Here is a 14,143-nt window from a genome sequence, read left to right on the forward strand (position 1 = left end):
GTTTACATGATGGGGCTCTCCTGTCACGTTGCATGTTTACATGATGGGGCTCTCCTGTCACGTTGCATGTTTACATGATGGGGCTCTCCTGTCACGTTGCATGTTTACATGATGGGGCTCTCCTGTCACGTTGCATGTTTACATGATGGGGCTCTCCTGTCACGTTGCATGTTTACATGATGGGGCTCTCCTGTCACGTTGCATGTTTACAAAGATGGATGATTTACAATTCTAAACCAATCTCTGTATGCAACTCAAAAGCCGCTGAGTCAGGGTATCGCAGGGTATCACAGGGTATCGCAGGGTATCGCACCGCTCGCTAGTGCCTTGCTCGGGCATTGGCCTCACAGGGCTAAAGTCCACTTCTGACAGCAGGACTGTCTTGTTTTAAATGTTTTTTTTTAAATATCAGACCTCAAGCTATTACGAGTTGGGTGGGACTACTGGAAACATTGAGAAATAACACGACAGGGGGGTGCCTGACTCATCGGGTGAAGCGACAGACCTGCTATATATCGGTAGCCAGTAGACTGGGATCAACTCGTCTTGCAGTTTTCGGATCGGGTCTAGGGAAGGAATAGCTTTGTGTCACCGGGTGGGCGGGAACAAGAGCAGAAACCACAGTGGCGCCTGTGCTCCCCCAAAAAGATTCCCCTCAGCAACACCCACAGGGGAACAAAAACAAAGTGGCACCAACCAAACATACAACAGTTACGGTATAACCGAAGAATTATAGAGTAGGCGTGGCCTTGTTGGGATGCCATGTTGAAAGTGGTTAATAAATGAATGGCTGCATACAATAAAAGGTTAATCTAAATTATAACACGTGTCACACGTAGATGGACGGGCATCGATTGGGATAAAATCAGATGAATCTACTAAAACAATTCAGAGTTGGGGACAATATGCATAAAATAACTGCATTTAAGGTTAAATGTGAACACAAGGGGGTGGCAATTGCCATGAACCGAATGACAAGACATTTTGACCTGAGATCAGATTCTAAAAATGTCTTCTACGTCCTGACAGTTTTCTGAAAAAGCTATGTTTCTATGTCAGTCGTTCTTCGATTTTTCAAAAATTGCAGACCTACAAGCTCGTAGCGCGCCACTCGGTGGCGCGCTATGAGCTTGTAGATCTGCTATTTTTCAATAGCTAAAGCATAACATAATGCTAAGACCAAAAGGGGTTCCCGCCCAAAATGGGTTAAGCCACTGGTTAACACCACCTAGGTTTACCACACAGTAGTCAGGTATGACATCAGCGCTGAGATGGTCAGGCTCATCCATATTTGGGCATATTTGTCCACACACGCACGGACACACACACACACACACACACGGGCACCAGGCTTCAACTTTACGTTAGAATAGAATTCTGCCCCTCCCCCCACCCCTGTCAGGGACTTCTGTGATTGGCTGTGTGTCATTGTGACAATCACCTCTGACACCAGGTTACCCTGGCAATAATGGAAGCAGGCAACAACAAAATGCTGCTGGTGTCGCCATGGCAACAGCCAACTTCACAACCGGTTACCATGACGACCCATGCGGTTCTTCTGACCACGTAGTGTCAGAAACTGACACTCACTCACTTCCTCTATTTCACTTCTCGTTTCCTGTTTCCTTCCTGTTTGTTCCTAAACACTCACAAGTACTATACAGCAGTTTCCCAAACAGTGGGTCGGGACCCATTGATGGGTCGCAGACATTTTTTTTTGGGTCCCTTTATTTTTTTCTTCCTACGTGTTGTTTTTAATCATTATTATTCCTCTGGGGTCTACAGGTATACTGTAGGAGTAGGTTTGCTAATCTTTTCCCTCTACATCTAATCTCTTTTGAGAAAATAGCCTGATCTAGATTGGGACATTTTCACCGAATGTTTGTCCCAGAATAGGGATGTTCATTTGGGGTTAATTTAGTTATACAAAGCCTAAAAGACTTACTGATTTGACGTGTGTGTGTGTGTGTGTGTGTGTGTGTGTGTGTGTGTGTGTGTGTGTGTGTGTGTGTGTGTGTGTGTGTGTGTGTGTGTGTGTGTGTGTGTGTGTGTGTGTCTATCAGCTGCTAAAGCTGCTTTTTTCTGCACTAAAATTCAGGCTTCTGCTTCCAACCCTAAAAAACTCTTTGAAACTTTCTCCTCTCTCCTACAACCACCACCCCCTCCTCCCTCCTCGTCCCTCCTCCCTGACGATTTCGCCAACTTCTTTGACAAGAAGGTGAACGATATCCGATCCTCCTTCCCTCCTCCCCCGGCTGGTGCCCTGCGCGCTGCCCACACCCGTCTGCCTGCCACCCCCCCCTCTCTACCTTCATCTACTCCTCTTCCCCCCCCCATCCCCTCTCTATCCCACTTCTCTCCCCTCTCCCCTAACGAGGTCCTTCTCCTTGTTACCTCTAGTCGCCCCACCTCATGCTCTCTGGACCCGGTCCCATCCACTCTGTTGCAGTCTATTGCACCTGAACTTCTTCCCTTCTTAACCCACCTTATTAACACCTCTCTGACATCTGGCTACTTTCCCTCTACTTTCAAGACTGCCAGAGTCACCCCCCTCCTGAAGAAACCGACACTTGACCCCTCTGAGATCAAGAACTACAGACCGGTTTCCCTTCTATCCTTCCTATCTAAAACTCTCGAACGTGCTGTCTTTAAACAACTGTCCTCCTATCTCCACCAGAACAACCTCCTGGACTCCAACCAGTCTGGTTTCAAAGTGGGTCACTCGACAGAGACTGCCCTGCTGGCAGTGACGGAGTCGCTCCATGCCGCTAGAGCGAACTCTCTCTCCTCCGTCCTGATACTCCTGGACCTGTCTGCAGCGTTCGACACGGTGAACCATCAGATCCTCCTCTCCACCCTCGAGGGGATGGGTGTCTCAGGCTCTGCACTCTCCCTGTTTGCATCCTACCTGACGGGTCGCTCCTACCAGGTGATGCTGAGAGGGTCTGTGTCAGAACCACACAGGCTCACAACTGGGGTTCCCCAAGGCTCGGTTCTGGGTCCTCTTCTTTTCTCTCTCTACACTACATCTCTGGGTGCTGTCATCCACTCCCATGGCTTTTCCTACCACTGCTATGCCGATGACACCCAGCTGATCCTCTCATTCCCCCCCTCTGATACCCAAGTGGAGGCACGCATTGCTGCTTGTCTGGCTGACATCTCGGCGTGGATGTCGACAAACCACCTGAAGCTCAACCTGGACAAGACCGAGCTGATGTTCCTCCCGGGGAAGGGCTGTCCGCACCGAGACATGGCCATCACCATTGATAATGCTGTGGTGACCTCAACTCGGACTGCGAAAAATCTGGGTGTGACCCTGGACGATCAACTGACGTTCTCGGCAAACATCGCATCAGTGACAAGGTCCTGCAGATTCCTCCTCTACAACATCAGGAGGATTCGCCCCTTCCTCACGGAGAAGGCAGCCCAGGTGCTCATCCAGGCTCTCGTCATCTCCCGCCTGGACTACTGCAACTCTCTCCTTGCTGGTGCTCCGGCATCTGCCATCAGACCTCTGGAGCTTGTTCAGAAAGCTGCGGCTCGTCTGGTGTTCAACCGCCCCAAGTTCTCCCACACAACCATCCTTCTCCGTTCTCTACACTGGCTCCCCGTAGCGGCCCGCATCCAGTTCAAAACCCTGGTGTTAGCCTATAGGGCAGTGAAAGGAACAGCTCCTTCCTATCTCCGGGCTATGGTCGATGCCTACACCCCTGCCCGACCACTTCGGTCTGCCACCTCGGGGCGACTGATTGCCTCGTCACTCAAGGGTCCTTCTGGCCGATCCACACGGTCACGACTCTTTTCTGTTCTGGCCCCACAGTGGTGGAATGAACTCCCCACTGATGTTAGGACAGCAGAGTCACTGCCCATATTTCGCCGCAGGTTGAAAACCCACCTCTTCAGGAAACACTACCCTTCCTCTCTGCCTGACCTACTTGTTGTTAACTAGTTGTACGAACGTTTGTTTTCTATTGTTGTATTGTTTATTGGATCTTGTTTAGTCGATACACTTAATTGTTTTAGCTCATGCTCATTTGATTTAGCTATTTTGTCTCATCCGGTTAAGGAAATAGGTAGCTGATATATTGCACTTTTACCTTAGCGCTAGGTATACTCTTGGTTGCTTGTTTTTGCAGAAAATGCACTAAAGACTTCTGGTGATTAGTAGTTTTTGTTCCCTACCTATGTTGAATACACTTATTGTAAGTCGCTTTGGATAAAAGCGTCTGCTAAATGACTGTAATGTAATGTAATGTAATGTAATGTGTGTGTGTGTGCGTGTGGGTGTGCATGCGCGTGGGTGTGTGAGTGTGAGTGTGTGTCCTGGGCATGACATTAAACTACTGCTCCATTGTAACCAATCTGAGAACTCACTTCCGTGAGCAGCTACAGGCGGGAATAGGTGTTGAACCTGGGCTCCTAGCTGTGTGTGTTTGTCTGTCCGCTGTTGGAACAACAGTGGATGGATTTCAGGCCCATGGGATCAGCTACGCTACGGAGAGCGCTTTGACACTGGGCAGCAATGCAGGAGTGGACTGGAAACTTAGTTTCTTCATGGTCCTGCCTGGGACATGACCGCAGGCTGGTTGTTGGAGGAGGATGCTTACGCTACTTCTAGTGCCCATGGAATGCTGGGTGACATGCTTGTTGTATCGCGATTGAGGACATATGCCTTGATTTTGTGGATGTAACTTTGGTGCACCTGTGTGTGTGTGTGTGTGTGTGTGTGTGTGTGTGTGTGTGTGTGTGTGTGTGTGTGTGTGTGTGTGTGTGTGTGTGTGTGTGTGTGTGCGCGTGTGCGATTCTCCTTTTGAAGGCCTGTAGATTCTGTGTTATAACCTATAACACACACACACATTCACACACACACACACCCACACACACACACACACACGAATCGCACACACACACACGAATCGCACACACACACACGAATCGCGCGCACACACACACACACACACACACACACACACACACACACACACACACACACACACATTCACACACACACACACCCACACACCCACACACACACACACGAATCGCACACACACACACGAATCGCGCGCGCGTGCGCGCACACACACACACACACACACACACACACACACACACACACACACAGAGCTGATCCGATTCAAAGATTTACATAAGAATGTGTTTACCCCAAACTTGTGGGGCTGCCTAGTGCCTGCCTGCCTGCATGCCTGTCAGTCATTTGATTGTATTTGCTCATTAAACTAAAACCTGTGATGTTCTAAAACAGTGTCAATTTTCTAGTAACTGCAAAATAAAAGTGTTTGAAGTTAAACTTTTCCTCATGGGGGACCCCCTAGGAACGCCTTACAATGACCCCTTGGGGTCCCCAGATCCCAATTTGAGAAGCAGAGTGGAATAATAGACCAATGGTTTCCAAACGTTTTAGCTCAAGCCTCAAACCCAAAAGAGAAATTTTACGTTTGCCCAAACTAGTGAAAATAGATCAGAAACACATAGATCTGCTATTTCCACTACTATACAACAACAACAACAACAACAGTAGGCTACTCACTTCTCTCTCCGAGATGAACAGCTGCTCCCCTCTCAGAGCCACGAATCTGTTCTTCCAGATTTCGCGGAATATCCCTTTACCGCAGAATTTACGGATCCAGCCGACCTTGTCTGGCTGTGTGTGGGCCTGGGTGGTGGGCTCCGGTGGTCCCTGCAGCCAGGGAGAGAGACATGAAGTATACTGCTTTTTTACATTATGATTCAAAACCAAGACAACAAAACAACAGAGAGTTCCTGGCTGTCAGTCAGGGCAGCAGGTCTGCTCTCAGGTCTTTTGTCATGTAGATGATGTCACATTCATTCCGCCTTTCTCCTTTTTAAAGATTACATTAGCTTTTTTGGTGGAATCAATGTAACGGTAGTTGTATTCTAATCTGATTTAAAAGGGAGATGTTTTTTCTGTAAAAATATATCCAGCGTGGATATTTTTATTATAATGTGTAAAAAGTCTTTACTCAAACTAATTGAAACCAAGCCCAGACTGAAACCTTATGTCATCTCTATCCGAACTAGACAAAGCTCTTGGCTCCAGTCTATATAATCCACAACAACCACGCAGTTATTACAACAATAAACCTGTATTATAAGAAAAGCCGTTATAAAATAGTCCAAACGGACCCTTACCCGTTTTGTCGAGTTGTTTTTCTTCATGCTAGAGGATCCAAGCCGCTTTAAGCCTCCGTTAAGACTCAACACCGCCCTGGTGCTGCTGGCTGCTACTGCTGCACACAATCAATGTGCAATATGAGCCAGAGAGAGACTACAGTCAGTCCAACTGAACTCCCCAGAGAGAGAGAAAACAAGCCGACAGGAGCGTCTGTCTCCTCTATCGGCCGCACCGGAGCACGGGGAGCCCGGTGTGTCAGCGGTTGGACGGTCCCCGTTACTGATGATCAATAGGTTGCTTCATGGTGTGAACTAAAGAAGATCCCGTTTCTGCTGCTGAGAGCGGCGAGTCTCAGTCTCACCCTCCCTCCCTCCTCCTCCACCTCCTCCTCCCGTCTCATCTCCCACCCCCAGTACCCTCCCCTCCCCTCCCCTCTCCTCCTCTCTCTCCCTCATCCATCCACCCTCCCCTCTCTGGAGATGTTTAGCAGATGGTGGTGGTTGTGGTTCTACACCGCCACCTACTGGCCAAACACACGTTTGGAATGGAGTAGACTAGAATCTAGATAGTAGGCCTAGTCTAGATAGAGATAATGGGCCTCATGCGCCAATAAGTTCCTAACTTTTCCTCTTACATTTCTTCCTAAGTGAATTCCTAAGAGAAGTCCAGTCAGATTCATGAAACGTTCTTAAGTAGGCAGAATTGTTCGTAAGCATGTTCTTATGATGATGAATCCAAATCCTCGTAACTTGAAGGGGTGTGCCAGTTCATTCAAATTATCATAGGTAGACGCCCCATATATCCTAATTAGCATCCTAATTACCATAGGGAACCACCCCACCAATCCCATATAAGGCATTGGGAATTCATTTTCCTACCTGTGTTCACCCAGGTGGGTGTGGTTTTGCATGACTCCATGGCCTTGCCTGCAGTCACACCTGTGTGTGATTGCAGCACACAGAAATCACAGGACCTCACACATAGAAATAAAGTTGAGTGAAGTCAAGAATACCTAAACTAAAGTCTAAATATGGTGGAACACCAAACTCCAAACATTAAAAATCAATAATACTGTGGAGGTACTGAAGTGAACAGAAATTCAAAATTCATGAATGTATTTTATTATTTCTCTCACAATAGTCAACTTGGGGGGGGTGATGGCGGGTGGGGTGGGGGTTATGTGGTGGGTATGGTGCATTTGTTTGGGTTGGGTTGTAAACTCTAAACCAGTGGTTCTCAAACATTTTCATGTCAAGGACCCCCAAATTTATATGCATTCTGCAGACCCCCATATGAAAATATTTTCTGCTAGGGAAATGCTTTGAAGATTTATCAAAATGTTTCGAAAATAGCCGATCTACAAGCTCAAAATGGGCAGTAATGGGACGCGTTTGTGAGCTTGTAGATTGACTATTTTCAGTATTTAGATTAAAGTGGTAAAATGTTCCATATTTTGCTGTGGACTGCCTGGAACTTCCTCAAGGACCCCTTGAGGTCCTCAGACCAAACTTTGAGCATCATGCAGATGGCGCTGTTTTTCCTTTATGTTTTCAGATTGCACTTATGAACGAAAAAGGCACCCTAAGAGTGCTCTACAGTGTGCGTAGATTCTGTTCTTACCTACGAACAAATCACAGCTAAGAAAAGATTGAGGGATCCCAAAACCTTCTTAAAAACGTCCTAAGTGGGTCTAAGAACAAATTTCCTCTTAAGAACTTCTTAAGAACGGTTGGCGCATGAGGCCCATTGTAAACAGCTCTGCTACCTTTTTTAACACATTTTAAATATGATGCTTTTTTTAGTATACTATTGAAATAGTTTTGAGAAAATATGCTGCTATTTGTCCCAAAGTGACTGCAAAAGATTGGTGCAATTTGGTTCAAAAAGCCAAATGTATTTTGACACAATGTGACATAATATCTGTTTACACAATTCTGTACCCCCTCCAACTGTGTTGCTTTCCCCATTTTTATACCCTGAGACATCCCACCCTGGCATAATTAATGAGCAAGGGTTAGGCGTGTTCTAGGTGTATCTGTGAGGCCAAGTAGTAATCTGACCAGTTTGTTTTGAGAGGTCTGAAGCTTTTTTTTAATGCTTTTGTGGTAAATAGTAGTAGTAGGCTAGTAGTAGTAGTAGTAGTAGTAGTAGTAGTAGTAGTAGTAGTAGTAGTAGTAGTAGTAGTAGTAGTAGTAGTAGTAGTAGTAGTAGTAGTAGTAGTAGTAGTAGTAGTAGTAGTAGTAGTACTGTATGTAGTATAGTAGTAGTAGTAGTAGTATCTATAGACTCCCTGCACCACTCAGATTGATACCAATCTCAGACCTCTACAACCATGCAGTAAAGGAAACAAATTCCATCATCAAGGATCCTTCACACGCCCTGCCTGCACCATTCCGTTCAGTTTGCCCTCAGGCTGCGGTTTCTGGGTGCCTTTTGGTATTTACATCACAAAGAAGGACAATTTAACTATTGTAGCCTATGTTTATACATTTCTACTGCAACTCTACATAGCCTATAGGCTACCTGTTTTAGTTTGATGAGGTTTCATGTTTGATCTTTGTTTATAAAATAATGTTGGACAAAGGTTTTTGAATCCAGTAGTAGTCACTACCAGTAAGACCTCAGCGTGCACACATCCGCCTGGGTGACGGCATACTACTGGGTGAACACTGGCGCTTTGGCATGGGGGCCGGGTCAGATCAACATATGGAATTAATTATATATGGAGCGTGTCTTGAGTGTACAGGGTTTGATGAGGTCTGGCCATATATGGAGCGTGTCTTGAGTGTACAGGGTTTGATGAGGTCAGATGTAGAGTTGCTGGCCGGCTCCATATATGCAGATCTAGGTGATGATCCAGTCATCTCCATGTATGGCTATCCAGGGTTTAATGAGGTCAGTGTCTTGATCTTTATGGAGACGGCCATATATGGAGTGTGTCACGAGGCGTGGTGGACTGACGGCCATATATGGTGGTGTGATGCGGCGCGAGGCGTGACGGACTGACGGAAATTTGGTGGCATGACAGGTTTTGCAGGTTTTCATATCAGTATCACTACCAGTAAGACGCCTGAGGTCGCATGCACACATCCGCCTGGATGACACTTTAAAAAGCGTCATGTACTACTGCACTTTTGCCCAAGACAAATTTCCCCTCGTGGGACAATAAAGTATATCTCATCTCATCTCATGACAGCAGACTGCTGGGCGAGCGCTGGCGCTTTGGCATGGAGGTAAGATCTTAATTTCCGGGCCTGTTGAGAACTCTATAGTTTTGGCCGGCTGTCGGGCGCGGCTGCACTAATAACTTTGGGGCACGCCCGTCTAGAGTTTAAATGGACAGGTATCAGTCAAAAGGTAGACATCAAAGCGGAAGGATGGATGGGGATCAACATATGAAGTGTCAGAACAGGTCAGCTCCATATGTGGAGATCTAAGGGTTTGAGGTTTGAGGTCAGATGTAGAGTTGCTGGCCAATATTGATGACATCCCTGATGATTTCACGTGATGTCACGTGCTCTGACAGAAACATTTGCAGAAACATTTGAAATGGAGGTCCATCGTGGTTTGATTCAAGTTATTTTGGGGGGTCCCCAGATGATTAGCTTAATGTGCAACATTGTTTTCTCCCTCAACAGTAAACAAACCAACATACAGTACAGTAGGCCTAATAAGTGTATCCAGGGTATCTGCACATTTCTAAAGTTACAATTTAAGACCTTTTAATACCAAATTGGTCAAATTGTCAAATATTACATAAGAAAAAGGCAAACAGAAAGAAATTAGAGACATGGAAGAAATTACTTATTTGGTGAGGCTACAAAATGAGCAATTTATTAAGAAATGGACGCCCTTCGCACGCATCGAGATTTAACATTACAAAGATGTATTTCTATTGACGGACAACCCCCCCCCCCTCCCCTCTTTCCTTTTCTTTATTTTTATTATTATTATTATTATTATTATTATTATTATTTTCTCTTTCATGTCTGTTTACATTTCTTCACTTTATTATTATTGTTAGTATTATTTATGATTTTTATTATTTTTCAAATGTGTTACTTTCAATGTTGCTGCTGTCTCCTTGGGAGACAATTTTGTACTGAGAACTGAATGATGCTATATAATGTATAAAATGTATTGTCTACCCCGGTAATGACAATAAAAAGAATAAGAAAGAAAAGAAAAAGGCAAACATTGTTAAATAGCCAAACTACAAGCTCACAATGTTATGCTGCCTACATTTCTTGTCATCGTGGGGCATCCCCAGTACAATGTGCATTACATTCACCCATTCACACACACATTCATACACCGATGACAGTGGAAACCATGCAAGGCACCAACCTGCACATCAGGAGCAATTAGGGGTCCAGTGTCTTGCTCAAGGACACTTCGCCACTAACACTGGGGGAGCCTGGGTTCAAACTGGCAACCTTGCGGTTCCCATCCAGCAACCCTATACCTGCCCTGAGCTGCCGCCGTGTTAGGGGGTCAAGTCCTGAAAAGTTTGGGAAGCCTTGGACTGTATGGTGTGTGTGTGTGTGTGTGTGTGTGTGTGTGTGTGTGTGTGTGTGTGTGTGTGTGTGTGCGCGTGCGTGCGTGCGTGTGTGTGTGTGTGTGTGTGTGTGTGTGTGTGCGTTTGTGTGCGTGTGTGTGTGTGCATGCGTGCGTGTGTGCGTGCATGCGTCCCTGTGTGTGTGTGTGTGTGTGTGTGTGTGCGTGCGTGTGCATGTGTGCTTGTGTTGGGGGTGGTCTGTGCGTGTGTGTAACAGCTGTGCTGCTGTCAGCATAATTCCTGCAGCTGTTATCAATTCACATACCCTTTTCCTAAACATTGTGTGTGTGTGTGTGTGTGTGTGTGTGCATGCGTGCGTGCGTGCGTGCGTGCGAGTGGGAGAGAGTGAGTCAGCTGTGTACAGTATGTGAGTCAGCATGTGTTTCAGTCAGCTGTTCAGCTGTGTGTGTGTGTGTGTGTGTGTGTGTGTGTGTGTGTACGTGCGTGCGTGCGTGCGTGTGTGTGTGTGTGTGTGTGTGCGTGCGTGCATGTGTGTGTTTGGTTTGAACTTTTTTTAGGCTAAACTTGTAAATAGTGGTATAAAGCTGAAATGTTGTGGACCACGTACTGGCTGTGAGCTGAACTGCATCTCATGTTCAACTGGACTCCACTGCTTGATCATATGAGCATACATCTTATGCTAATGTGCATATATATTATGCTAATGAGCATGCATTGTATGCTAATAAGCTTACATTTTACGCTGATTATTGCCCTTAGTGCATCTTACTGGTCAGTTGAACCTTGACAACTTCCAAAGACTCTTCCAACTATTTCTTGGTTAATCTAACCACTTAACCCATTTTGGACTGAGTCAGATTCTAAATACTGACCTACGTTTTCTGAAAAACATATTTATATATATTTATATAGCAGCAGCATCATTTAAAAAAAGAAATACTGTACACTGTACAGTATTTTGTACCGGTGACAGCCGGAATGTAGACGGCTGCACCCGGGTGAGCAGTATGGGTTAGCGCCCCACAGCGCCTGTGTCCTCCGTGAGGAGGAAGCCCAACAAACCCTCGGTGAGGCCTTTAGGAGGGCCATTCAAGCCGCAAGCGGAGCCTGCAGCACTACCTTCTTACTCAGGTGGAGTCTGCGGAACCATTGCAGCCTTGGAATCCACCACTCCTGAATTAAGGTGTTGGGACTCTGGTGCAACACACAGGTCCTGGGCCTGGTGAGAGCAGGAGTGGACCTGGTGAGACGTAGGAGGACCCCGGACAGGAATCAACCCACAGAACCTTATAGTCCTTCCATGGCCTTGGTCTTTCCCTAATGGGACTGATCGAGGGTAGCTACTGGGACGTAAGTCGGGACTTGATCACCCCCGCTGGGTCGCCTGAGCGAGGGGTATGATGTTCGAGAGACCCGAAACCCCGATGACCTTGGGATACATCACTGAGCATACGTCCCAGGTGCATCAATGTGATGTTTTTTGTTATATAATTATTTCGTTTTTATATAACTAAATAACAATATTATTCTACAAGCTCATTTCAGTCAGGATACCGACACTCATTGAGATTAAAAACATTTATTGCATTATTTTCTTCTCCCTCTCCCTTAGCTACCCTAAAAACTAGTCTACACACAACTTCTTAAACTTCAAATGTATTGTCGCATCACAGTTTAACAGGTGTAAAAGAGTACGTGAAATGATTCTCTGTACAAGAATCATTGAACTTTTATCTCGACATGACCTATTATCTCAACTCCAGTCCTAACCACTTAAGCCCATAACCAATGGTGTTGTGGAGCATGGTGAGCTTGTAGCGGTGCAACTTTTGCCTGTGATAAACCCAAAATATGGATGTCAGGTTTTAAGTGTTGAGACACAAGCTAATACGGCTGAACATAATTCATGCACACGCACACGCACACGCGCACACACACACACACACACACACACACACACACACACACACACACACACACACACACACACACACACACACACACACACACACACACACACACACACACACACACACACACACAATCAATGATAATATACACAACAGCATAACTTATATACACGATAATATACACAACAGCATAACTTATATACACAATGATAATAAATAGCCCAATCCATCGATTTCAAAACATGTCACCAAAATAACCAATATAATGATGTCAGCGCAGCCCACCCATCTGACACCATTTCACACATGAGTGGTCAGATGGGTGGACTGCGTTTTAATGATCAAACAATTGTTTTAATATTAAAGTTTTATTATCATTCAAATCTTGGTGTTTTGCCAAGTATTTGGGCTTTGGGGGCCCACTTGGCAATATCAATATCACTTTGACAAGCGACTAGCTTGTTGATCGGCTATTTTCTGCGAAAGCCTTCCCCACAATAACATAAAACGGAAAATATACTAGTATGGAGCCTTGAGGGACTCCGCTCAAACACATGGGGGTTAAATTCCCAGAGTGACAGAGAACTTCCCCGGTAAAACCTTCAGGGACATTTTCTCATCCTCGTCGCCATTGAAAAAGAACGGGAAGAACCTCTCGGTGAGTCTGATGTTGTAGGAGCGGAGTTCCGCGTTGGAGTCGGCGTCGGTGAAGGACAGCTTGGCTCTGTCCCAGTCCAGCTCCACTCTGATCTTCCTGGGTTCCTTTTTCATGGAGAGCTCGGTAGGCCCCGACGTGTATTTACCGTTGCAGAACCCGATCTCCCAGTGTCGACCGCCTACGTTTCCCTTCCTGTCGTACGACTCCGCCAGCACACCCAGCGTCCAGAACTTGTTGCGTCCAACCTCAACGTCCCAGCTGTGAATCCCAGAGGTGAGGGCCTCGGCGGCAACGACGCTGTACGACCAGTCGAACCTCTCTGGGTTGTCGGGGAGCTGATCTCGGCTATTTCCCTGTCCCAGGCTGGTCAAGTTGTTGGCCAGGATGAGACCCGGGTGGGCGGTGTTGGGGTCGAGGACCACGGGACTGTAGGAGACGATGGACTTCATCTTGTCCCAGACTCTGTAGGTCAGGTTGCCCAGGTGTTTGGCCTCGTCTATCAGCGTCCCCGTGGCCGGCTGGGGGTCCTGCAGGGCGTCCTGCTGCTTGAGCCGCTGCATCGTGGCCGTGTAGTTCTGCAGGAACGACACGTGGTCGCTCACTCTCAGCTGCTCCTCGGCGGCTCGGATTGCGCTCGAGAGGGAATCTACACTTTTGTTCAGCTTTTCGATCCTCGTCTTTATGCTCTGACTCTTCTGCGCCTCTTCCTTCTTCAGGGCGCCGATGCTGGCCTCCTCTTCACGTATCAGGAACTCATGGAGCTTCTTAAAGTGTTCCGTGATCTCGTGCTCTGTGTTCCAGGCCCGAGCCTTGATGTGATTCTCCGTTCGCTTGTAATCGACTTTGGCGTCGTAAAATACATCCAGTCTCGCCTTTAAAGGCTGCAGGGATTCCTCCAC

General features: G+C 46.6%; 1 protein-coding gene across 2 annotated transcripts in view; it reads right to left on the bottom strand.

The window, feature by feature from the left end:
• Nucleotides 1–6,464, bottom strand: part of plekho1b (pleckstrin homology domain containing, family O member 1b) — a 30,408-nt gene extending 23,944 nt beyond the window's left edge. For both annotated transcript variants that reach the window (XR_013790255.1, XM_079504307.1), the window contains exons 1-2: nucleotides 6,175–6,464; nucleotides 5,552–5,701 (exon numbers count right to left, since the gene is read on the bottom strand). Coding sequence is in view for 1 of the 2 variants with exons in the window: in XM_079504307.1 (XP_079360433.1) it covers nucleotides 5,552–5,701; nucleotides 6,175–6,201 (177 nt within the window). In the remaining variant the exon portion in view is untranslated. The remainder of the gene's footprint in view (nucleotides 1–5,551; nucleotides 5,702–6,174) is intronic.
• Nucleotides 6,465–14,143: the final 7,679 nt, after the last annotated feature.

This window comes from Electrona antarctica, assembly GCF_951216825.1.
Source record: "Electrona antarctica genome assembly, chromosome: 6".
Taxonomy (NCBI): Eukaryota; Metazoa; Chordata; class Actinopteri; order Myctophiformes; family Myctophidae; genus Electrona; species Electrona antarctica.